The sequence below is a fragment of the Lithobates pipiens genome, unplaced genomic scaffold (assembly GCF_037356315.1).
Source record: "Lithobates pipiens isolate NorthernLeopardFrog02 unplaced genomic scaffold, aLitPip1_a1.2 Scaffold_30, whole genome shotgun sequence".
Taxonomy (NCBI): Eukaryota; Metazoa; Chordata; class Amphibia; order Anura; family Ranidae; genus Lithobates; species Lithobates pipiens.
In genome coordinates, this window is record NW_027507791.1 from 39,346,578 (window position 1) to 39,372,958 (window position 26,381).

A 26,381-nucleotide genomic window follows, 5' to 3' on the forward strand; every position below is an offset into this window, starting at 1 on the left:
TACCATTCACTCTTTTACTTTTTAACTCTTTTACTTTTTAACCCAGAAGAATAACCACAATTCTAGCTCACTGTTTACCTGTTCTCTTGGATACACCTTGACTACACATTTATGTCCTTCTCCCCACCTCAAGTAAATGACACGAGGCAATTTCTTCTTTGAACAAGAACTCAGTTTACTGGATCAATTTGCAGAATACAGTTGATGTAGAACATTATTACATAGAATTCCTTTACATAAAAGGTTATACTTATACTTACAACTGATTATAGATTTAATTTGGCCCATATGTTGGCCTGGCTGTGCTGCAGGGTTGCAGCATTTTTTACTGACAAAACATGGAACATTTACTGGCGGAGCACATTTTTTTACTGGCAACGTGAGAAATTACAGAACTCCTATTGAAAACGAACACAGTGAATATTTAAACAGTATAAACATGATATGGAAACACTGACTACACCTATAACAAAGTAATTTGCTTGAATTACACTTAAAAAGTCAACACAGCATGAAATTATCAGCATCTGATATTTACTGGCAGCTGTAAAAAAAACAGATTTTTACAAACTGTCAGTAAATTTACTAATGGTTGGCAACCCTGCTGTGCTGTTTCCTTAGTGGTGCTGCCCCTACCCTAAAGTTAGGAAAGTCCTCATACATGTGGTTGTCCATAAGCTGTCCCCAAAGGGTGAATGGACACACAGAGCTGTGGCTCAGATTGGATGCCCCCATAGCAAGCTCGGCAGGAGGGAAGGGCCAGGAGCGTCGGTGAGGGACCCAAGAATAGGAGGATCTGGGCTGCTCTGTGAAAAACTACTGCACAGAGCAGGTAAGTATAACATGTTTGTTATTTTTAAAGAAAAAAAAAAAACAAGACTTAAGTATCACTTTAAATTCAACCAAGACATTTTCCATGTTCACTTAGATGTTTCATTGAGGTCCTCAGATTCACAGAAGTTCTTCTTCTTCTCTACCACTTGTTGTGGAAGTAGATGAAACATACGGTAGCAGACAATACAAAGCCAGAGATCCCTAGCCGTATTATGTTCTGCATCTTGTAATCTGAGGAGAGAACCAGTAATGAAAGTTATATGATTTTTAGAACATATTGTGTGATTTTGAGCTAATAAAAATTCTGAGTCTATATGAAGGATCTGGATCAGCTTCCTTTTCATTGGACAGAAGCAATTATGTTGTTTTATGTTACAATAGTCCTCCTGTATGAGGAGTGGTGACATAGAAAGTAACCAAAAATAACTGGGGGGCAGAAGTAGAACGAGGCTAATGCTGCGTACACATGATCAGATTGCCAGACTTTCCGAACGAGTGGACTTGTCCACCCACGCCCACACATGACCGGACTTTTGAAATGAACGGACTTGCCCACACATGGAGAAAAGTCTGTTCATTTTGAATGTGACTCCAGGTAGACAGGACTGTTAGAATATTAAAATTTATAAATGGTTTGGGTCTTTTGAAAATGATTGATTTGCTTATGTATATCATTATATATTCTAGATATGGATAAAGTGAAATAAATATATATATATATATATAGATTTTTATGTATATTTATGTAAAAGTCTCTTTGAAGCTTCATATGCATTTCATGGGAAAGCAGTTCTATGTACATTTCACATATGGCTGTAATTTAGAGTGAGTTGACCATTCAAATCCCTCATTGTAAGAGATAAGGTTACATTATTGTCCAAAGACATAGAGTTTCAGTATGATACAAGTTATTTCTTTATATTACAGTATTTCCTGATTAGGATTATCATTACGTACATAGCATTTTAAACGTATATAATCTATCTACTGATATATGTAGTATTTGGTTTATAAGATAGGAAACTTGTATTGTATAAGTTAAATGGTTTAATACATGGCAGTTTTGCCATCCCAATGGAATGTTTTGATTAGAGACGGTTTTGTATTTCAACATCCTGTTGGATGAGGTGGGAGGGAATTTGCTCATTCAGAATTTGCGGGCTTTTTCCTGTGGTACAACAGAGCTCAGAAAAACTGTTAAAACATCCTTAATTGGGAAAAGGGTAGGGGTTTAGTTGTAGGAGTAGAAATACACAGACAGGTTTTCTTGAGAGCAGACTTGCACTCCGGCAGACACGAGCAGAGATTGGAGGAAGCTGACAAACCTTCTCACACACACAAAGATACATTTATACAATCTTCATTTTAAGAATAAGAAACTTATCAATGCTATTTTATATTCTACATTTTGACACTGTTTTTGTAATATTTTGCTATTTTTATAATTAAATAAATTTTGGTGTTTTTACACAAGAACTGAACTGATTTTTTTGGAACTTTCTTCATCAATATGAATTACTGAAATAGTTATTAATACAGTAATAACTCAATTTCTACAAGGACTAGCGAAGGAAGGGAATGTCGCCACCTCCATCAGCGAGACAGACACCTCGCTAGCCCCGTCGCCTGGTATGGATTTAAAGGGGAACCCCATACGCTTAAAAAACAGCGTGGGGGTCCCCCCAAAGTCCATAGCAGACCCTTATCCGAGCACACAGCCCGGCCGGTCAGCAAAGGGGGTGGGGACGAGCGAGCGTCGTGTCGTGTCAACATCGGAATGAAGAAGAAGAAGAAGAAGAGAAGAAGAAGAAGAAGGAGGCGATGACAGCGACAACGCTAGTTAAAGAGCTGGAAGATGATAGCGGAGGCCTGGCAAGAAGAACCGAAGAGTGGGACAAGACCCCCGAAGTCGGAAGAAGATCCCCGGACGGGGCGGCAACGCAGGAGAAAGCCGGGCTCCTCCGCTAGTAAAAGAGCTAGTAAAAGAGCAGAAGATAGCGGAGGAGCCCGGCGAGAAGACCCCATGAAGACGGAAGAAGACCCCCGGAGCTGTCTAATAAAGTACTTTAAAAACCTGTGTTGTGTTTTTTTATGTACACTTTTTTCCCCAGGTGAATGGGTATGGGCACACCATATCCCATACTCATTCACATGGGGTAGGGGGCCGGAAACTGGGGGCCTCCTTACTAAAGGGGGCTCCCGGATTCTGATAAGCCCCCCTCCTGCAGACCCCAACAACCAACGGCCAGGGATGCCGGAAGAGGCCCTTGTCCTCATCAACATGGGGACAAGGTGCTTTGGGGTGGAGGGCCACAGGGCCCCCCTTCCCCAAAGCACCCCCCCATGTTGAGGGCACGTGGCCTGGTACAGTTCAGGGGGAGCACTCGCTCATCCAGATCCCTTTTCCTGACCAGCCGGGCTGCGTGCTCGCATAAGGGTCTGCTATGGACTTTGGGGGGACCCTTTAAATCCATACCAGGCAAAAAGGCTAGTGAGGTGTCAATCTCACCGATGGAGGCGGCGAAATTCACTTCCTTTGCTAGACCCGACCCAGGAGTCACGTTCAAAATGAACGGACTTTTCTCCATGTGTAGGCAAGTCCGTTCATTTCAAAAGTCCGGCGGACTAGCACACAGATGGGTGGACAATTTTGAGTCAAGACTTCTTTCAAAGTCCGCTGGACTTTTGGGAAGAAAAAGTCCGCTGGAGCCCACACACGAGCAAGTCCGCCAGATAGTCCGATCATGTGTACGCAGCATAAGGACTAATGCCCCGTATACACGGTCGGACATTCCGGCCACAAAATTCATCAGATTTTTTCAGACGGATTTTGGCCGAAATTTGTCTTGCATACACACAGTCGTACAAAGTTATCGGAAAATCCGATCCTTCGGAACGAGGTGACGTCCAAAACCAAAAACGGGACTACGTAGAGGCCAGTAGCCAATAGCTTTCGTCTCCAATTTTTTTCTGAGTATGCGTGGCACTTTGTGCGTTAGAATTCTCTACACACGATTGGAAAAAGTCAGATCGGATTTTGTTGTCGGAAAATTTTAGATCCAGCTCTCAAACATTTTCCGTCGGAAATTCCGATCCAGTCCCCACACGATCGGATTTTCCGACAACAAGCACTGATCACACATTTTCCGTCTGAAAATCCGACCGTGTGTATGGGGCATTAGAGTAAGAGGAGAATAAGAAGGAGAGGAGGAAGAGAAAAAGGAAGATAAGGAGGAGGAGGAAGAGAAAGAGGAGGAGGAGGAAGAGTAAGAGGAGGAGGAGAAAGAGGAAGAGGAGGAGGGGAAGAGGAGGAAGAAGAGGATTAAGAGGAAGAGGAAGAAGAAGAAGAGGAGGAAGATAAAGTTTTTATTTAGAGAGCTGAGGGTTGGAGGGGCCAGAATTGACAGTAATTGATACTCTTAGAAGAGAAGGCAATAATGTGCAAGCGAGGAGGGGGCTGTGTTAGGGAATTGACACTCCTGGAGTAGTAGTAGAAAATTCAAAGGCAAATTGGAAGTGAATAAAACATAATTTACAGAAAAGAGAAATGTTGATTTGTCTGCGCTTTACCTGCAATATTTTGAGTTAACAGGGGTTCTTTAATTTCACATGTTTCATTGGACAATGTGGAACTACACTGAATCTGAGCACCACAAATTAAAAATGCTATTTAATTCATTTTTCACATTCAAAGAAAGCCCCCCCATCCATCCCTGTCTCCATGCTTATTTTGCTGAGAAATCACTTTGAACCCTGCCCCCCAGCTTTTTTGGCCACGGCCATCTTGAGTAAGGGCAGATGATTTATGTAGAATTTACTTCTGGTGGCATAAACGGGTGACCACGCCCCTCTGACACCACGTGACATCAGAGGAAGGCGGAGTCGCCCGTTCACGTCACCGAGTGGCCCCACCCTCAGCTATATAACAGCTGCCATTGAAAAGAAGCGTTACTCGGCGAGAGCCTCCAATGGAGGCAGGGCTGTTGCCCCTTTTTTTGTACTTTTTTCGGCTCGTCGGGCGGCGTGAGATGGATTTACATGGTGGGACATATTTTTTTTAAAATAAAGAACTGATCCCAAAATGTCTCCTGTCCTTTATACTATTTTCGACACTTTTTTTGTGACATGGTAGGGGTACAATGTACCTGTTACCAATTCACATAGAGGGGAGGCCCCTTGTTAAAGGAGGCTTCCAGATTCTAATAAACCCCACCGTCCACAGACCCCCAAAACCACTGGGCAAGGGTTGTGGGGATAAGGCCCTTGTCCCCATCAACAGGGGGACAAGGTGCTTTCTCCATGTTGAGGGCATGTGGCCTGGGACAGTTCAGGAGGGGGGGGCTCTCTCGCCCCCTCTTTTCCTGCGGCCTGCCAGGTTGTGTGCTCAGATAAGGGTCTGTTATGGATTTTGGGGGGACCCCTACGCCATTTTTTTACATTTTGGTACAGGGTTCCCCTTAAAATCAATACCAGACCTTAAAGGTCTGGTATAGATTTTGGGGGGCCCCCTACGCCATTTAAAAAAAAAATTGGGGCAGGGTTCCCCTTAATATCCATACCAGACCTGGAGGGCCTGGTATGGATTTTGGGGGGACCCCCACCCAATTTTTTTTACATTTTTGATTCAGGGTTCTCCTTAATATTGATACCAGACCCAAAGGACCTGGTAATGGACTGGGGGGGGACCAATGCCATTTTTTTCAATGAGTTTTAAGTATATTGCCGAGACCGCGACCAGTTTTAAATGACTTTTTTTGCTTTAGAAATTTAATTTTGCTGTGGTAATGTTCTAAATGCGGGAAAAATAAGTCACTTTACAGGCATATTATAGACACCCCCCAGGAATATTTCATTTTTATTGTTTCACTATAAGCATTATTAAAATCACTGCTCCCGAAAAAACTGACGTTTCTAAAACAATTTTTTGCATTGATAAATGACCACTGGGGCAGGACCCGGGTCCCCAACAATTTTTTATGAGAATAACTTGCATATAAGCCTTTAAGATTAGCACTTTTGATTTTTTATGTTCGTGTCCCATAGACTTTAACGGTGTTCATCTGTTCGTCCAAATTTTTTGCCTGTTTGCATGTTCTGGTGTGAACCGAAACCGGGGGGTGTTCGGCTCAACCCCACTCACCATCAATGGTCATGGCTTTGGAATGAGATGTCCAACAAACCCATATAGCTGTGATGGCTCATTGCTCACAAACTTTTGGCCATAAATATTTAGAGGTGCTTTTTTGGAATATGGTGTTTTTTTTTTAATAGGTGAAAATGGGCATTTGCCCAATGCCCCTACATTGAGAAGGATGTTTGGGGTGCAGTTTTTCTTATTATGGGATGGATCACGTGATCTCAGTAGAAAGTTTCTATTTTTTACATTTACTTAGCATTAATTTTCCCAGAGTCCAGTGGCGTGGTCTATGTCTGTGTGTGCAGAATAGAAAATGTTTGCAGCCACCTTGTAATATATTGTACATATCATAGATCCAAAGGGATTTTTTACCTTAACAAAGTTGAAGTTTATTGCTTTAAAAGTAAAAGTTATGGATATCTAAATGGTAGCTAAGCTTGGTTTGATCTTGGCTGCTCTCAGCACGGCCAACAAACACAATACTTTTCCGATTTGGATGTTGTATATTTCACTCTGGAAACAGCCCAAAGCTAGATAGACTTCAATGGACTGTAGTCAGGGTCAGCCGGAGCATACAGTATGATCACATAAAGGTATTTTATGCTTTCAAGTGTTTTATGTGGTTTCTATGTAGAATATTCCCTCTGCTGTTTGCCTCATCTTGTAATGAGGGGCTCACATGTTGTAACTGTAATTTGTAGTGCCGATCAATCCCCTAATGTCCATGTATTCATTCACCTAGCTTGTCCTTATCCAGTAAAGAGGCAACTTCTTGTGTCAGGTCACACAGCCTCCAATCCAGACCTCACCATTTCCTCTGTGTTGTATCACAAATGTGGGAGTGATAATGTGATGAAAGTCTGCATGGTGATCTCCCTGTTAATTGCTCTGTCTGTGTCTGTGTCAGATATAATTACTGTGTGGCCCTCACCTGCAGAGCACTAGTCTGAGGGACCCAGGGATTGTGAGACATATAGTTTCTTCACAGGAAGTGTCAGTTCTCGGACTACAGACAGAGGTCATGCTTTAACCTGTGCAATGCTATGCCTCATGTTTGAACACAAACAAAAACTTCTGACACCAGAATGTGAAGATTTCCTTTACTATAGGCTGTGTGTACAGGTCAACCAAATGACACCAAGACACCACATGGCTCAACGCACATCTTATTCAGATGAAAAACATAAAGTGCGGGTATGAATGTTGGTGACACATTAAATCCACCCTTAGACTCCAGAAGGCAGTGCACCTAATCTTGTGAAATCACACATTGAATCCTGGGAAAGCTGGAAGTGTTTTCTGCCAATGTTTGAAGGTCTCATTGACTTGATTTACTTTTACACCCTTACCATGTATCTGTATATAGAGTGTAAGGGCTTACCTAGATTGGAGTCCATGTTGCAGAGATGTAGGCTCACCCTTGCAAATAAACACAGCCCACAGTAACAAACAGATAAGCTACCTGGGCTGTGAATCTGTGCACGGGGGCTTGACAGGAATTTGCCAAAGGATTGTCCAGGTAAAGCCGTAGTCAGGGATTCCAGAAGACAGAATAAACTATATACAAGCCAGGGTCGGTAGCCGGGGTCAGTCTTGGAACTCAGGAACTCAGGAACTCAGGAACTCAGGAACTCAGGAACCTTTGGCAACAAGAGACAATGAACTGACAAAGCCCTCAGAGTGAGGCAGTGTTTTATACCCTAGCTGATTAGGTAACCTGCCACAGCTGATCCAAGAGTGACAGGTACAAACAGAATTGCCCACAGTACTTATGCAAAACTAGACATGGCTGGAAAGCAGGCAGAATAGAACTGAGGTGTGGCTCAGAGGTAAGGTAACAACTACTGGCAGTCATGAGTTCAATACCACCCAGAGCCACTTGAGGTGTGACTACACCTGGCTGTCCAAAATACACGGTAGGGACCGTGACAGTTCCCTCCCCTTAGGAATGCCCTCAGAGCATGGAACATCCTATTTCTTTTGGGCTTTCTTAGTTTTAGAAGTTCCAGTTGGGTAGGCTTTCGTCGCTCGCAAGGCTCTTTCGAAAGTCTTCAGGTCCTGCTTACGGACTATGGTGCCATTTGAGGCATACGTACAGTCAGGAGATAGCGGGATCACCGGCACAGGAACTTCAAGCGGGGTCACCGGCACAGGAACTTCAAGCGGGGTCACCGGCACAGGAACTTCAAGCGGGGACACCGGCACAGGAACTTCAAGCGGGGACACCGGCACAGGAACTTCAAGCGGGGACACCGGCACAGGAACTTCAAGCGGGGACACCGGCACAGGAACTTCAAGCGGGGACACCGGCACAGGAACTTCAAGCGGGGACACCGACACTTCAACTGGGGAAACAGGCACCGACACTTCGAGCTGGATAGCAGGCAGAGATTCAGGGACAGCAGGAAGGATCCTAGAAGTACCCACTTGGAGAACCTTAGACCGAGGTGGGCGAATTGGACAGAGAGATATAAGATGCCCTCTCCCCCCACAGTAAAAACAAAGACCACAGTCTCTCCTCCGCTCTCTTTCACCTTGGGATAGCTTGAGCCGGATGGCCCCTATCTCCATGGGTTCTACGTCTCCCAGGGAAGGTGTGCGTGTGACCTTAGGAGCGTCTAGGCTTTGTGGGGTAAGGACTTCAGCTTCATGACTTGGAACATACTGTGATGGCATGGAGTCGTATCTGTACCGGGTACTTCTGTCCTTGGATTCCCGCAGGCCACGTGAGCAAAGAGTAGACTTGGGAACTCTGGTCTTAGAAACACGAATGTAAGAATCCAGAGCAAACATGAATGCCTCCCAGCTATCCAAGACTGGACTCCTTTCCTGTAAAAGCTGATGAGCCCATGTTTTGCATTGTCCAGTGAGCAGGTTGATGGAAGCACGAATCTTAATAAAGTCAGTGGCATAGGTCCTAGGCTTAAGGGCAAACAACAGCTCACAATCCATCTTAAAACAAAAGAAGGATGCACGATTACCATCAAACTTCTCAGGCATCAAAACAAACGGTTCTGGACATGCAGGTTCCAGGGTTGGGTGTACTGTGCCTCTAAACAAACGGACTTCTTGCTGCAGCTCAGCAATGGTCTGGCCCAAGCTGGAGATTTGTAGAGCAAGGGAGGTGAGCATCCTGTACATCTCTGCGGACTCCCTGTTGGTCAGTTCATTATGTAAGGGCTTACCTAGATTGGAGTCCATGTTGCAGAGATGTAGGCTCACCCTTGCAAATAAACACAGCCCACAGTAACAAACAGATAAGCTACCTGGGCTGTGAATCTGTGCACGGGGCTTGACAGGAATTTGCCAAAGGATTGTCCAGGTAAAGCCGTAGTCAGGGATTCCAGAAGACAGAATAAACGATATACAAGCCAGGGTCGGTAGCCGGGGTCAGTCTTGGAACTCAGGAACTCAGGAACTCAGGAACTCAGGAACTCAGGAACTCAGGAACTCAGGAACTCAGGAACTCAGGAACTCAGGAACTCAGGAACCTTTGGCAACAAGAGACAATGAACTGACAAAGCCCTCAGAGTGAGGCAGTGTTTTATACCCTAGCTGATTAGGTAACCTGCCACAGCTGATCCAAGAGTGACAGGTACAAACAGAATTGCCCACAGTACTTATGCAAAACTAGACATGGCTGGAAAGCAGGCAGAATAGAACTGAGGTGTGGCTCAGAGGTAAGGTAACGGGAACAACTACTGGCAGTCATGAGTTCAATACCACCCAGAGCCACTTGAGGCGTGACTACACCTGGCTGTCCAAAATACACGGTAGGGACCGTGACATAGAGCCCATCACTCATCTTCCTCACAGTGCCGGACGCCGTCCTCACTTCACAGGTATATTTCCCAGAATCCTCCAGCTGAGATGACGGCACTCTGTATGTATCAGATACATCGTATCCCCGCACAGTCCGTCCATCTCTGTAGAAGGCAAAGTGCAGCTCTGTGCCGCCTCTGAGCGGATCCAGTCTGGTGTCACATCTCACCGTCATCTCATCTCCTTCTATTACCCTGGACGGGGTCACTTTTATTTCAGGAGGAGAGAAGAGCTCTGGAAGAGGAAAGGATGACAATGATTGGTTAGTATGAGTTTTATTTCCTCATCATGTGACTGTCCGGGAATAAAGAAATTAAAAGTGTATGTGAGGATAATAAATATCAAGGTGGTAGTTATGGCGCTCTCCTATGACAGTGCAAAAATTGCATACTATTTATGAGTTAAAAATTATTCCAGCCTTCTTAAGGTGCTAACATTGCATATGTTCTTATGTGTTAAATCACAGTGCAAGAAATATCTGCAAATTATTAAAAATATAAAGGAAAAGATATATGAAAATTAATAAAATTAACAAAAAAGGTGCTTACATGCAAAATACGTGCATATGGAGCCTATAAAGCTTATATCATCTTCACACAAACAAACATTTCAAAAACACAAAATAAAAATCCATTTCAAATTTTTTGAAGAAAAATCCAAAAAAACGGGAAAACGAAACAAGACAAAAATCCTCAGGAAAAGTTTTCTCAGAAAAAGTTTTTTTCAGAAGAATTTCACAAAAGTTCAATAAAAGTGACTTGTGCTCAGTGCCTGGTGTATTCTGAATCACAACCGGTGCGTTTTCCATGCGTAAAGCAAATTGCCGCACTCACCAGCTCCCCTGCCCCTACAAGGGTTAACTCGCCTCCACAGTGTGAGCCCCTGTGCCGCTGTATAAAGCTGGTCCGGTTTACTGTTAAGTTATTCCTCATTTCCTCGTGTTTATATAAAGAAATATAGAACATCCATAGTGTAGTACTGTTTAAAATGAGCGCCTTTATTATATTCAAAAAGTGGCTACTCACATGATCACAGATTAAAAACGTTCGTAAATATCACAAAACACCGCCGCCGCCTTGTAAGAGAGAGTGTGTACGTTGGGCCACTCCCTACGTGTTTCATCATTGGACGTCGTCTGGAGCGGCCATCTTGGTGCACCTCTCTCTTATTAAAGGGTGTAATGCCTGTACCGCGCATGCGCGAGCGCAAAAACGCCATATTGGTATCTGGAATAGGACCTCACGACGGAGTCCTTTGTGTTACAGCATGCAAGCACATACATCATTACATCCGCCTTCTTATTCTTATTCTTATTCTTATAACTTTTCCTGAGGATTTTTGTCTTGTTTCGTTTTCCTGTTATTTTTTTGGATTTTTCTTCAAAAAAAGTCAAATGGATTTTTATTTTGTGTTTTTGAAATGTTTGTTTGTGTGAAGATGATATAAGCTTGATAGGCTCCATATGCACGCATTTTGCACGCATTTTGCACGTAAGCACCTTTTTTGCACAGTCGTTAATTTTATTAATTTTCATATATCTATTCCTTTATATTTTTAGTAATTTGCAGATATTTCTTGCACTGTGATTTAACACATAAGAACATATGCAATATTAGCACCTTAAGAAGGCTGGAATAATTTTTAACTCATAAATAGTATGCAATTTTTGCACTGTCATAGGAGAGCGCCATAACTACCACCTTGATATTTATAGTTCTTTCCAACCCATTAGGCTGCGATTTTTTGGTAGTGGCAGCCTCCCTCCCTTACATGCGATTTAACTCATTTTTGGCCTTTTTATCATAATATCTTTTGTCTCCATAGCGCAAACCCGACCCTCTCTTTTATGTGAGGATAATGTATGATTGGATCAAAGACATTCTTTCAGGTTTACATCCTCACCATGCATCTGTATATAGAGCCCATCACTCATCTTCCTCACAGTCTGAGACGCCGTCCTCACTTCACAGGTATATTTCCCAGAATCCTCCAGTTGAGATGACGGCACTCTGTATGTATCAGATACATCGTATCCCCGCACAGTCCGTCCATCTCTGTAGAAGGCAAAGTGCAGCTCTGTGCCGCCTCTGAGCAAACCCAGGCTGGTGTCACATCTCACCGTCATCTCCTCTCCTTCTATTACCCTGGACGGGGTCACTTTTATTTTTGGAGGAGAGAAGAGCTCTGGAAGAGGAAAGGATGACAATGATTGGTCAGTATGAGTTCTGTTTCCTCATCATGTGACTGTCCGGGAATAAAGAAATGAAAAGTGTATATAAGGCTAAAGTATCATTGAAACAAAAGCATTTAGGTTTACATCCTCACCATATATCTGGATATAGATCCCATCACTCATCTTCCTCACAGTGTCAGACCTTGTCCTCACTTCACAGGTATATTTCCCAGAATCCTCCAGCTGAGATGACGGCACTCTGTATGTATCAGATACATCGTATCCCCGCACAGTCCGTCCATTTCTGTAGAAGGCAAAGTGCAGCTCTGTGCCGCCTCTGAGCGGACCCAGTCTGGTGTCACATCTCACCGTCATGTTATCTCCTTCTATTACCCTGGACAGGGTCACTTTTATTTCTGGAGGAGAGAAGAGCTCTGGAAAAGGAAAGGATGACAATGATTGGTCAGTATGGATTCTATTCCCTCCACTTGTGAATAGAAAGAAATTATTCCCTTCTATTCTCGCTCTATACCTCTTCCCTGGGCCAGTTGATAAGCTCCCATGGTTTCCAATACCACCTCTATGCCAACGACACTCAGATCTGTCTCTCCACTCCTCAACTCACCCCCTCAATCTCCTCACAGATCTCCAACTTACTGAATGACATATCAGTATGGATGTCACACCACTTCCTCCAACTCAATCTTTCTAAAACTGAGCTGGTTATATTTCCTCCTTCACGATCCCCTCCCCCCATGACTTCACCATTAATATCAACAACACAACCATTGGTCCCTCCACACATGCCAGGGTCCTGGGTGTAATCCTTGACTCTGACCTCTCCTTCAGCCCCCATATCCAATCACTGGCTAAATCCTGCCGCCTTCACCTCCGCAACACCTCCAGAATTCCACCTTCCTGACTAATGACACCACCAAGCAACTCGTTCACTCCTTGATTATTTCCCACCTTGACTACTGCAACTCTCTCCTTAATGGCCGACCCTTACACAGGCTCCTCCCCTCTTCAGTCTATTATGAATGCTGCTAGACTAATACACCTCACTAATCGTTCCGTGACTGCTGCCCCCTCTCTGCCAATCCCTTCACTGACTTCCCCTCCCCCACCGTGTAAAATTCAAAATGCTAACCATAACATACAAAGTAATCCACAACCTCGCCCCCATCTACATCACCAACCTCATCTGCAGATATCACCCAAATCGTCCCCTCCGCTCCTCCGACGACCTCCTGCTTTCTAGCTCCCTTGTTACCTCCTCCCATGCTCGCCTTCAAGACTTCTCCAGAGCCTCTCCCATCCTCTGGAACTCCCTGCCCCAGTCTGTCCGCTCAGCCCCTACCCTGTCCACCTTTAAGAGTTCCCTGAAAACTCATTTATTCAGGGAAGCCTATCCCACACCCCCCTAACTGTCCCCGAGCCGCCCCCCATCAAATCATTCTCTGTAGCTATTACCTTTTGTACCACCACCCCCTCCCTTTAGAATGTAAGCTCTATGAGCCGGGCCCTCCTGTACCTTTTGTATTGTACTGTAATTGTGTTGTCTCCCCTATACATTGTAAAGTGCTGCGTAAACTGTTGGCGCTATATAAATCAATAATAATAATAAAAAATTTAAAGTGTATATAAGGATAATATATGATTGGACAATAGGCATTCATTTAGGGTTACATCCTCACCATATATCTGTATATAGAACCCATCACTCAACTTCCTCACAGTCTGAGACCTCGTCCTCACTGCACAGGTATATTTCCCAGAATCCTCCAGCTGAGATGACGGCACTCTGTATGTATCAGATACATCGTATCCCCGCACAGTCCGTCCATCTCTGTAGAAGGCAAAGTGCAGCTCTGTGCCGCCTCTGAGCGGATCCAGTCTGGTGTCACATCTCACCGTCATCTCATCTCCTTCTATTACCCTGGACGGGGGCACTTTTATTTTTGGAGGAGAGAAGAGCTCTGGAAGAGGAAAGGATGACAATGATTGGCCAGTATGAGTTCTATTCCCTCAACATGTGACTGTCAGGGAATAAAGAAATTAAAAGTGTATGTAAGGATAATGTATGATTGGATCAAAGCCATTCTTTTAGGGTTACATCCTCACCATGTATCTGGATATAGATCTCATCACTCATCTTCCTCACAGTGTCGGACACCGTCCTCACTTCACAGGTATATTTCCCAGAATCCTCCAGCTGAGATGACGGCACTCTGTATGTATCAGATACATTGTATCCCCGCACAGTCCGTCCATCTCTGTAGAAGGCAAAGTGCAGCTCTGTGCCGCCTCTGAGCGGATCCCGTCTGGTGTCACATCTCACTGTCATCTCATCTCCTTCTATTACCCTGGATGGGGGCACTTTTATTTCTGGAGGAGAGAAGAGCTCTGGAAGAGGAAATTGTTAGAAATAGAAATTAATGGGAAGACAATTATTCTCTAAATGTTGACAAATCACACAATGCTTTGCAATGGACAGGATAATTTCCATCCGTGTTTGGCTAAGCAGGGGGTCAGCATGAAGGGCTAGTAAATGAAGATAACATTACACAGCCCCCACAGCTCTGGACACCTTTACATTACACATGCCCCTGCACTTCTGGACCACTTTACATTACACAAGCCCGTACATCTGGCCCCCTTTACATTACACAGCCTCGCACCTCTGGACCCCTTTATATTACACAGCCCATACCTCTACACCCCTTTACATTACACAGGCCCGTACCTCTGGACCCCTTTATATTACACAACCCTGCACCTCTGGACCGCTTTACATTACACAGCTCCCGTACCTCTGGACGCCTTTATATTACACAGCCCACCTGCATATTACACAGCCCCCCGCACATCAAAAGTAATCGCACATTTTATTCTGAAAAAAAAAATGTTTTCATCACTTTTATTACTTTTATTGCTGTCAGAAGGAATGTAAACATCCCTTGTGACTATAAGATGGGGTCTATAAGACTCCAAATTCCTCCTTTGCACTTAAAAGTATTCAAAACGTAAAGTTTGGGAGTTTTGAATGCTGCAATTTTTTTTTTTATTTGGCGCCTTTAAGTCTTCTGTAAACCGGAAGTGATGTCATGACTAGAAATGAGACCCGGTTGTTTTCAGCTTCATTCAGGTCTCCGGCCAGCCGGCGGATGTGCCAGCTGGATGCTCTGACCTCCTGGTGGAACGGGAGAGCCTGGGAGTACCGTGGAAGGTGGAGGGAGGGGGGATGTCCCCTCACACTGTTTGGGATAACAGCTGAGTGGCTTCTTAGCCGCATCGGTTGTTATCCCAAGAAAGCCGACCGTCGGCTCTAAAAAAAATGGTACTGGGGTGAAGCTGAAGCTGCCGGCATCACCCCGGTACAACCCCCTCAAGCCGAAGAAGCATATTTGGTCAACGCAAAGGGGTTAAAATGTCCGCGGACTGGGTGCGCGTGAATTCACCATGTGCACTGACAGGCCGGACAATTAGCAGCGGCGGGCCATAGGTTGCCGACCCCTGGGCTATTGTACAGCAATACACGGTAATAGAGAACCCGGTAAGGTCAGTTGTTCTACCTGTATATTTAGATTGTGAGTGGTCAACCAAGACACTGGAGGAAACCAACACAAACATACAGACTTCAAATGGGCAATGTCCTGGGAGGTAACTAGGCTCAGAACCCCGGTGCTACAAGGGGAGGCTGGTAATAAGTCTACTTGATTGCATTAGGGCTTATCAGTCTACTATCAATTGAACCAGTCAGTCACTCCTCATATTATTTCTCAGTTATATTTCCTGCTTCTTGGCTGTAAAGTGATATTACACCCTACATTGTTTAGCACTTTCACTACCGGATTTAACCTCTTAGGCCGCGTACACACGCGGGGACTGTTCGCTCAACTTTGTTCGTCAAACAGTTTCAGCGGACAGTCCGCTCAAAATTAGCATGGACGGACTTGGCCACACACGATGAACGAACAGTCCGCTGAAACTTGCACGATGACGTGAACGGCACGTACGACGGGACGAAAAATACGACGTCCTATACACTGCAATACAACCTTCGGCGTGTAAATCCTTTCTGAGCATGTGTGGAACTTAGTTTGATGAACAAGCCTACACACGAGGGGACTGTTCGCTGAAACAAAGTTTCAGCGGACAGTTTTTCGGAAATTCCGAAAAACTTTGTTCAGCAGACTGTTCGCTGAAACTGTCTGCTGAAGCCCACACACGAGCGGACTGTCCGCCGAAACACTGTTCAGCGGACAAAGTTGAGCGAACAGTCCCCGCGTGTGTACGCGGCCTTACTGAGTACGCAGCTTCTTCATCTTTTAATCCTTGCCTATGCTCCACTTCATGACCAGGTCATTTTTTGCGATTTGGCACTGCATTGATTTAACTGACAATTGCACGGTCATGCGACGCTGCACCCAAACAAAATTGACGTCATTTTTTTCCCCACAAATAGAGCTTTAATTTGGTGGTATTTGATCCCCTCTGCAGTTTTAATTTTTTTCACTATAAACAAAAAAAGACCAACAATTTTAAAAAAAATATTTATTTTTACTTTTTGCTAATAAACATTCTTCATCAGTTTAGGCCAATTTGTATTCTGCTACATATTTTGGTAAAAAAATCCCAATAAGCGTATATATTGATTGCTTTGCGCAAAAGTTATTGTTAACAATCTATGAAATAAATTTAGGGACTTTTTATTTTTTTATATTTTTACTAGTAATGGCAGCGTTCAGCAATATTTAACCGGACTGCAACATTGTGACAGAGAAATCCGACACTAAGTGACACTTTTTGGGGACCATTGACACCAATACAGTGGTGTAATGTCACTGTATAAATGACACTGGCAGGGAAGGGGTTAACATCAGGGACGATCTGTGTTCCCTGGGTGTGTTTTCTTATTGTGTGGGGGATGGGTGCAATTGAGGAAGAGAGACATCTGTGTTTCTGATTAGCATAAGGGCCGCCCTGCCACAGTACATGTATGTGGAGCGGTCCTTAACCACTCTTGGCTGGGCGGTGGTTCAGTTATCCTGACTAGACATCATACGATATATATTTCAGGATAACAGCCGGTGCACACCCAGGGGGCACGCAGCATTGCCATCGGTAGTGCGTCACCAATCTCGGTAAAGAGCCTCTGATGGAGTAAATAAGCATGTCTTCCATGCTGAGCCACTTTTTGTTGTGTTTGCATCCACCTCGGAGATGCTTTTTTTTGATGGGGAGGGTGATGCAGCTAGGGGAAAAATGGGCTTTAAATGGTTTATAAAAGTTAGGAAAGCACACTTTTGCAACTCTAAAGAGCATTTTTTGTGGGAGTTCATCTTTCTCTGGCTCAACCAATATTTCTAAGGATTCAGATTTAAATAGAACTTTAGTTTACCTTTCACAGAGATAAAGGATTCATCTGAGAGCTCATTAACATTTGACTTATCAATGCGTTGTATTTGTTTAGTACATTTGTACCGTCCAGACTGACTCCTCGTTATATTAGGAATATGGAATGTGGAGTCGGATTCTGATGGTTTTATCTCCTGATCATCCTTGTAGAATTTTGTGTTTATTGAATTAAAATCTTTTAAATGATGACATCTCAGAGTCAGGGGGTCTCCTTCATAGATGGCAGATGGAGGTCTCTGCAGGAGGACATAACCTGAAATGTAATAAAAATAATTTAGGTTGTTCTATTCACACCCAACAATCTGTAATGATGGAGATGTGATGGACGACTCACTTATTGTAACATTTAGGAAGACGGGATCACTGATATCACCACCGATGGTCTGGCACTGGTAATCTCCACTGTCCTTCACTACTGAAGATCCAATGATATGAAGTCTCTGTTGATCTCCAGGTATTGGTTGGTTATCTAAGTACCACTGATAGGTCCGGGGCTCCTCTGGTACAGTAGACGGCACATCACATGTTAGAGTCACATTGTCATAGTATAATATATTCCCCCAGTTGGGTGTGAAGGTCACCACAGGTTTGATGGCCCCTCCTATAGAAGAAAAGAGATCACACAGAACACATAGAGAGCACAGTGTGCAGCAAAACACAGAGAGGTGAACACATCTTGTATGAGAAAATAATACATTCTCTATAGAAATGGGAATGTTTGTAGTTCTGGGCACAGAGATTTCCCAACATGTTGGTAGATCTGTGTTTGCAAAAATGAAAACGACTTCCCTTACACAACACACGTCTTCTGGTTCCTGCATAAGATGTTCTGATCAAACCAATTACCTGAAGCAATCAAACTCCATTAAAAGGATTTCAGGATTTTTTTTTGTATCCATTGTGGAAGGATTAGACCTTCCGTCAAGGTTTTATAACTATCTGTGACCCCCCACTGGGGTGATTCACCCTCTTTGTCCAGGCGACCAATGTCACCATTCTAGTCTATTTGTTTCTATTATATTCTCGTCTTTTCTGTTCTTTTATTTTCTATTCTATTTTGTTCTGTTTTACGCTATTATATTATATTCTTTTATTTTATGTTATATTCTTTTCTAGTCCATTATTTTTTTTCTATTCTATTCCTTTATCTTCTATTTTATTTTTTTCTCTTTGGAAATTGGAATACTTTTTTGAATTTGAATTTGAAAACTATTTAAATTTGAAAACTTTCTGAATTCGAAATCTATTAGAATTTGAAAACCATTCAAAAATATAGACAAGTTCAACGATACCTGGCAACCTTGGATCATTTTCAGGTATTCTTCGATATTTGATTCAGTCTCTGATACAGACCTAAAGAAGGACCAAACAAGGGTACCCAACCTATTACTGGCTCTCTTCCTCTCCCCTGACCCCCCCACCTTTTCTTTTTTTCTCTCTTTCTCAATGTGTCATCCATTAAAAGGTTGACACTCTATCTCTATCTTTCACCTCTATTACTGGTTCTATAGGGCTACTTATGCCGCATACACGCGACCAGACTTTTCAACATCAAAAGTCAGACGGAATGATTCCGGCAGACCATTCGATCGTGTGTGGGCTGCAGCAGACTTTTGATTTGCAAAAGTCTGACAGACTTTAGAAATGGAACATGTTTCAATTTTTTCCGATAGAACTCCGCCGGACCCAGTTCCTACTGAGAAATCCGCTCGTGTGTGTGCTAGTCCGACGGACAAAAACCGACGCGAGGGCAGCTATTGGCTACTGGCTATGAACTTCCTTATTCTAGTCCGGTCGTACGTCATCACGTTCGAATCCATCGGACTTTGGTGTGATTGTGTGTGGCCAAGTCCTATCATTCGGAAAGTCCGTCAGAACTCTGTCAGAACTCCATCGAAAGTCTGTCGGACCTAAGTCCGGTCGTGTGTACGCGGCATAAGGCTCACTTAAAGCATTCATAGATGATATTCAAGATATATGATTGATCACTAGTAGTTATATCGGGAAACATCCCATAAAGGTGAAAAATCCACCATTAAAACCTTCATAGTACAAATTGTTCTGTTTTATGCTGATGATAAATATATTCTATAAGGTTTATACAAATGCTTTACTGATTGTGTCCATGCTTACTTTTGAAATAAACTTTTAAATGATAAAAAAGAAAAACTATTCAAAAACTATTCAAATTTGAATTTCGTCAGAATTTTTTTTTCGTTATTTCTAATTCATTTAACCACTTCAGTACCAACACTTGAATATCAACACTTGTACACCTTCCTACCCAGGCCAATTTTCAGGGCTGTCGCAAATTGAATGACAATTGTGCGGTCATGCTACGATGCACCCAAACACATTTTTTATCATTTTGTTCCCACAAATAGAGCTTTTTTTTGGTCGTATTTGATGACCTCTGCGATTTTTATAACAAATAAAAAAAGACTGAAAATTAAAAAAAAAAAAAGTTTTTCTTTGTTTCTGTTAATTTTTTTTGTAAATAAGTAAGTTTTCTTCTTCAATGATGGACACTGATATGGCTGCATTGATGGGCACTGATAAGGCGGCACTGATGGGCACCAATGATGTGTCACTGAGGGCCACTGATGATGGACACTGATAGGCGTCACTGATGGGTACTGATAGGTGGCACTGGTATGCAGAACTGATGGGCACTCATAGGTGGCACTGATGGGCACTTATGCTTGGGCACTGATAGTCATGTATGGGCACTGATAGGTGCCACTAATGGACACTGATGGGTGGCACTGATGACACTGATGGGTGGCATTGCTGGGCATCACTGATTTTTATTGTGCTATAGAGGTGCCAGTCAGTGCCTATTTGTGGGAACTGATTGGCATATGCTGGGCATTAATTTTCACATGTGGATGGCCATGGGGGATGTATCTGGCCATCCACATGTTAGGTGCTTCCCTGGTGGTCCTGACGTCTTTCCCAGTGGTCCAGTGTGGGCATCCGAGGGGGGCTGCGCTGATAAACAATCAGCACAGACCCCCCCTGTCAGAAGAGCCGCCAATCGGCTCTCCTCTACTCGCACCTGTCAGATGCGAGTGATTAAAATCCTCTTCCTGTTTACAACGTGATCAGCTGTGATACGACACAGCTGATCATGTGGTAAAGAGCCTCCGACGGAGGTGCTTTACTGAGATCGGTGTAGCGATCACACTGCACCACCGTTCGCCATGATGCGCCCGGCCACGAACTTGACCACCAAAGAATTGGTGCTAATATGGGGAAAATGGGGTAAGAGTTCACAATAGAAAGTCCATAGATATAAACTAAGGTCCACATGAAGAGAAGCTCACTGTTGTGGCAGCTCAGTCTGGGAGTAAGAAGCCGCTCTGTGAGGGTACAAAGAGGAAGAGACAAATGCCAACTAATTGTAGCAATAAAGTTCCTTAAATAAAGGTAAAAAAATATCACTCACAGAGTCAAATCTCAGCTCTGTATAAAAGGGTCCTTGCCATCACTAAACCCAGTCTCGGCATGAAGAAGGAGCTCTGCAAACGCGTTGCCACGTCTTTGCATCACAACCGGTTGTGACGCAACATCTGCCAGGCTCTTTGTTCCATGCATCCAGGAGGCCTTGAGAGCCTCCAAGGCTTCTAACAGCTTGGACCACAGCCCTCGAACCCCAGTTGGATGTAGCCCGGGTTTAGTGATGGCAAGGACCTTTTTATACAATGCTACATGCTTGAGGATTTACTCTTTTTGTGAGTGATATTCTTTTGCCTTTATTAAAGTAACTTTATTGCTACACATAGTTGCCGCAAAGTAGGCTTCTAAACATTAGGGCTAAAGCCCTCAGGTAAGGACCTTGACATTGACTAGTGGCAGCAACATTTACTGACAGTATCAACAAGTCCAAATACAAAGACACAATCCACAGTAAAATGTCCTTACAAATGTGTAAACATTTCATCAGTTTTGAACTTTGGAAATTTCAGATGAACTTAAGTTTGATCCGAATTCAAATCTAAGCTCTATGGCCTTTCCCCACAAGCATTTCTGTGATACATTCAAATAAATATTTAAACTCAATTATGTAAAAAATTTAGCTAACCCGCACAATAGTAACCCACACTGTTTTTGTATAGATCAACCTTTCTCAACCTTTTCAACAGAGAGGAACCCTTGAAATAGTTCTCCGGTCTCGGGTAACCCCTGCTAAAAATGAGAAATCTCATTCTCATGATACATTAGTGTGATGGTCAGTGGGACGAATGGTCCTTACACTTGTGGTCATTGGGAAGAATTACCTCCTTACAGATAGCTAGATAGATCAATGGTGTCAGTGGGAACTTATCTGAGAGGCAGAAATTGCCCAATGCTGAAGGAACCCCTGGCAACCTCTGGAGGAACCCTGGTTGAGAATCACTGGTATAGACCTTTAGAACTGCATTAAAGCAAAGAAAACACACGATCTGTCTCCTCTCGGCTCCAGAGTGATGCCGTGTGGGCACGCACCCTTGACCGCCGGGAAGCCGAGGACCTCATATGCCAGCCGTTCGGGATGGCAGAGCCACTTTGCAGCCCTCATTTTACAATACACGGGACGGGAAGTGGTTAAACCTGAAGATTAAAAATGGATGTGTTCCACAATTTTTGTCATACCACATTTCTGTGGTGTTTTGGATTTTTTCCCCGTGATCAAGTTTTTCACATATTGTGTATGGACTTGTTTGGATCTGTTTTTCTTTATCTGTTTTGTCCATCAGATATCACATGCTATATGGACTCACTTTTTTGTTCTTTTTGTCAATCAGGATTCAATTGTTTATTATTGCATTTTGTCACTAATGTTTTTTAACTACTTCCCACCCGGCCAATGTATATATACGGCCGGGTGGGAGCTCTCTACCTCTGAGTGGACGTTCTTGAACGTCCTTCAGAAGTAGAGGGGAAAACTTTGAAGAACATGAGGAGCACTACATGAACAAGCAAGGGAGGCCCGGCTTACATGTTTTTCACATGAATTGTACTTTATCAAAGCCCACTGGTGAAGAATCTGGGCAAAATTCCAGCGACTCCTACGGGAGTAAGCGCTGCATATCATATATTGCAGCTTAACAATTTAGTGGCTACATTTGTTTTCTTTTTAGGCTTTATTCCCTCTTTTCTCTCCTGGTTATGCGGTCAGTAACATGCCTCCTGAATTAGAGCGCCCCCCCACTCTGGATGAAGGAGAGCACAAGGGGCAGATTTGGACAACAGCCTTGTCAGTCTGGGGGGGGTTAGAAGTACTAGAAGATTTATATACAGTAAAACAGATTGTAGCCAAACTCCAGTTAATACTTTATATTTAGTTACAGCAAACATATTTTTCTTTCTGGGATAAAGGTTTTACATAAATAAATAAAAGCTGATCATTGTAAGGACTCCTGTCTTTTTTATATGGTCTGTCTCATCCTTGTAACTTCAAGAGAGCTTTTCTGTTGAAAAACAACTGACCTTACTGACCGGATTACCAGATGAAAATACCGTATATACTCGAGTATAAGCCGAGATTTTCAGCCTCTTTTTTGAGGCTGAAAGTGCCCCCCCCGGCTTATACTCGAGTCGCCGCTGTCTGACTGCTCGATCAGCGTATCGAGCAGACAGACGGCGGACATTAATTTTCAAAAGCCGCGCCTCCTTCTCCGCCTCCGCCTGTGATAGGCGGAACACTGAATTTCCCAGCAGTCAGTGTTCCGCCTATCACGGACATCCGCTCATTCTCATACTACGGACGAGTATGAGAGGATGTCTGTGATAGGCGGAACACAGGCTGCTGGGAAATTGAGTGTTCCGCCTATCACAGGCGGAGGCGGAATTTTGAATTGTAGAATGGCCGCCGAGAAGAGCGGCGATCCATCGGCACGGGACGGAGGAGGCACGGCACGGCACGGGACGGAGGAGACACGGGACGGAGGAGGCACGGCACGGGGGAGGCACGGCACGGGACGGAGGAGGCACGGCACGGGACGGAGGAGGCTCGGGACGACGGCGGCTCGGGACGGAGGCTTGGGACACAGGTAGGCTGGACACACACACAAGGCTGCACGGACACACACACACACACACACACACACACACACACACACACACACACACACACACACACACACACATAGGGATGGATGGATGGATGGATACACACACACACACACACACACACAGGGATGGATGGATGGATGGATGGATGGATACACACACACACACACACACACACACACATGGATGGATGGATGGATGGATACACACACAGGGATGGATGGATGGATGGATGGACACACACACAGGGATGGATGGACGGACACACACACAGGGATGGACGGACACACAGGGATGGACAGCCATGTCTCACCCTCGGCTTATACACGAGTCAATAAGTTTTCCAGTTTTTTGGGGGTAAATTGGGGGCCTCGGCTTATACTCGGGTCGGCCTATACTCGAGTATATACGGTAGATTAAAAATCCTAAACTAATACAACCATTGTATGTAATTAGCAAGCTGCAATATAATAAATGTTTGCTTTGGGGTTTAAATACTGGATTATTGCAAAGTTATCAACAAGATTATAATCAATGATCCAAACATGTTCATTAACTATTTTTCACTAGTATTATTGTATTTATGACACATTGTCCAGTATCAGGTTTGTACTCACCAGATCTTCCTACATTCAAAGCTGAAAAGCCAAAATGCACTTAGAAAATATTTTGTACAGTACATGTCATTAAAACATATCTAATACATTTCAATCATTTATCTTTCTTTTATTTTCAGTTAGAAATTATAAAAAAAAAATTATAACAAAGATGTTTGGATCCCAATTTCCTCAGGTCACCAGAAGAAGATCAGAACTTCCACTCTCTCTTAGATGACAAGCTATGGTTTGAAGAGGTCGTGTTAAGCAACCAGACATTTGTGTTGCAATTCCACCATTGGGTAGGCATCAGCTGCCCTTTTATTCACCCCATAAGCCCTCTTACACAGTGGACATGTTTATTTACCCATCAGAACATTCTATGAATCCATCATAACCCCCCTTACCAAGACACTTCTATTGTGCCTTATGTAGCCACCAGCCAACCCACCACCTCTTTATGAAGCTTATTTCAACCAGCACCTTTCCCTTCACCCTTATGCAGTTGCAGTGGCATAACTACTAGAACCGAACTATGAAACCACCAGATCCCCCCTTACTAACCAAGCAACCAGTCCGCCCAACCCTTCATAAGCTGTAAAAGTTCAGGAGTGGAGTTACTGGAATTCTGAGATGTACTGTGGATGTGAATATAACTTAAAACAATATTTCAATGACATGAGGTAAGGAGCACTCAGCAGTAGACCGAGGAGACATACCCCGGTATCATGCCCTAGCATTGCCCCCACCTTACTACAGTTTTCTCCTTAGAGCTGACAGTCATCTTCCGTCATCATTTACTTTGGCAATTAAAACAAAGCTCTTCTGAAAATCACATTTGTGGATCTGACTTTTCTAGATAAATGGGAAACTTGCAGCCTGTGCGACAAGACCACAAACACAGCTTACAATAAATACTTATAAAGTAGCATGAATCACAAATATGCTCTGCCCAGACGCCAAGAGCTCATTTTTACAATATGCAATCCACCATCACTGAGAGTGGATTATACTAAACAATTGTAACATATTGTATTTCTCGTGGAACAAAATAAATCATACATTCCCCTTTAGATGGTGAACACAAAGTAAGAAGAAGAAGAAGAAGGGTCGTCATACTTTGTCCACAACAGATGCAACTTAAATGCTTGTGTTTAAAGGAAAATCCTCCAACAGGCTCATAGTAATAAGTTGTTTTTTTGTGTTTCACACAATCTCAAAGGAAAGACACTCAGCTGACACTCAGAATATAATAATAAAATACTCAGAATGAAAAAAAAAGCAAAAAAGATCTTTCTACTTACAAAGGAGCACGATGGCGAGAAAGACAGACATTGTAGGCGGGACCTTGAAGTTGTGACTGTCCTTCTGAGAAGCAGAAGTTTTGTCCGTCTTCGCACTTCCTGATCTTTATGGAAAGACATTTTACAAGAGCTAAAACCAATGTCGTGAGAAGGTAGAAAGAGGAATAATCTGTTGTGGCCAATCAGATCTCAGGTCTGCCTTATGTGATATGAGACATGCTAGACAAAACTCATATTACATTTGGACACTGCTGACCTTTTACACAGGGTTGCTGGTCTAGTTAGTTCATATGATAGTAAAGACCTTGTTTGGAGTCCATTGTTGTCACTTTGGCAAGGTTTGGCTTCCATTGCTATCTTACTGAATAGTACACTCGGGTGACACCATACAAACAATCCTTTTTGCAGATGAATTGTAAACACAGACTGGAGCCTACAGGCAATTCTTTGGGGCAGATGTACAGATAAAAATAGAAACAGGTGCTATTTTTGGTTGGGTGTACCAATATGAATTGTAAACTCGGTTACAACCTACAGGAAATCCTATAATGTAGATGTACCAATAGAAATTGTAAACTCAAGTTACAACCTACAGGCAATACTTTGGGTAATATGTACTGATAGGAATAGAAATGAGAGCACCCTTTTGGGGGAAATATGCTGATAAGACTAGTAAAGACTCTATAGTATTCCTCTTTTGGCTGCTATATATACTGGGCCAGCATAGACAGTAACTGTTGCTACCAGAAGAGAGAGGGCTATGATGTGCAATGAGGGAGGGGGCTGTGCTAAGGAATCAACACTAATGGAGTAGTTCATTTTTTTACCAAATTCAAAGGCACATTGAAAGTGAATAATACATGGGGCGCATGCCCCCTATCGCGGGAGATGGCTGCCTGAACTCCACGCTCCACGCCACCGGGTGCTAAAGACCCAGCTCACAGAGCACAGACTCCACTCAGACATGAAAGCTCCAGCCCCTATGATCGCGCATACTGTCAGGCACCCGCGAGTATGTACAAGGGACACAAAAATAAACA

At 43.5% G+C, this 26,381-nt stretch overlaps 1 protein-coding gene across 1 annotated transcript; it reads right to left on the bottom strand.

Moving 5' to 3' along the window:
• Nucleotides 1–920: 920 nt before the first annotated feature.
• LOC143942179 (Fc receptor-like B) lies at nucleotides 921–18,273 on the bottom strand. Its single transcript, XM_077463436.1, has 8 exons — nucleotides 17,722–18,273; nucleotides 17,371–17,640; nucleotides 14,308–14,372; nucleotides 14,091–14,181; nucleotides 12,336–12,400; nucleotides 12,119–12,209; nucleotides 9,742–10,027; nucleotides 921–1,065 (listed from the first exon to the last, which is right to left on the bottom strand). The coding sequence occupies exons 1-8, from the start codon at nucleotides 18,206–18,208 to the stop codon at nucleotides 921–923; spliced, it is 1,500 nt and encodes a 499-aa protein (XP_077319562.1). The 5' UTR covers nucleotides 18,209–18,273.
• Nucleotides 18,274–26,381: the final 8,108 nt, after the last annotated feature.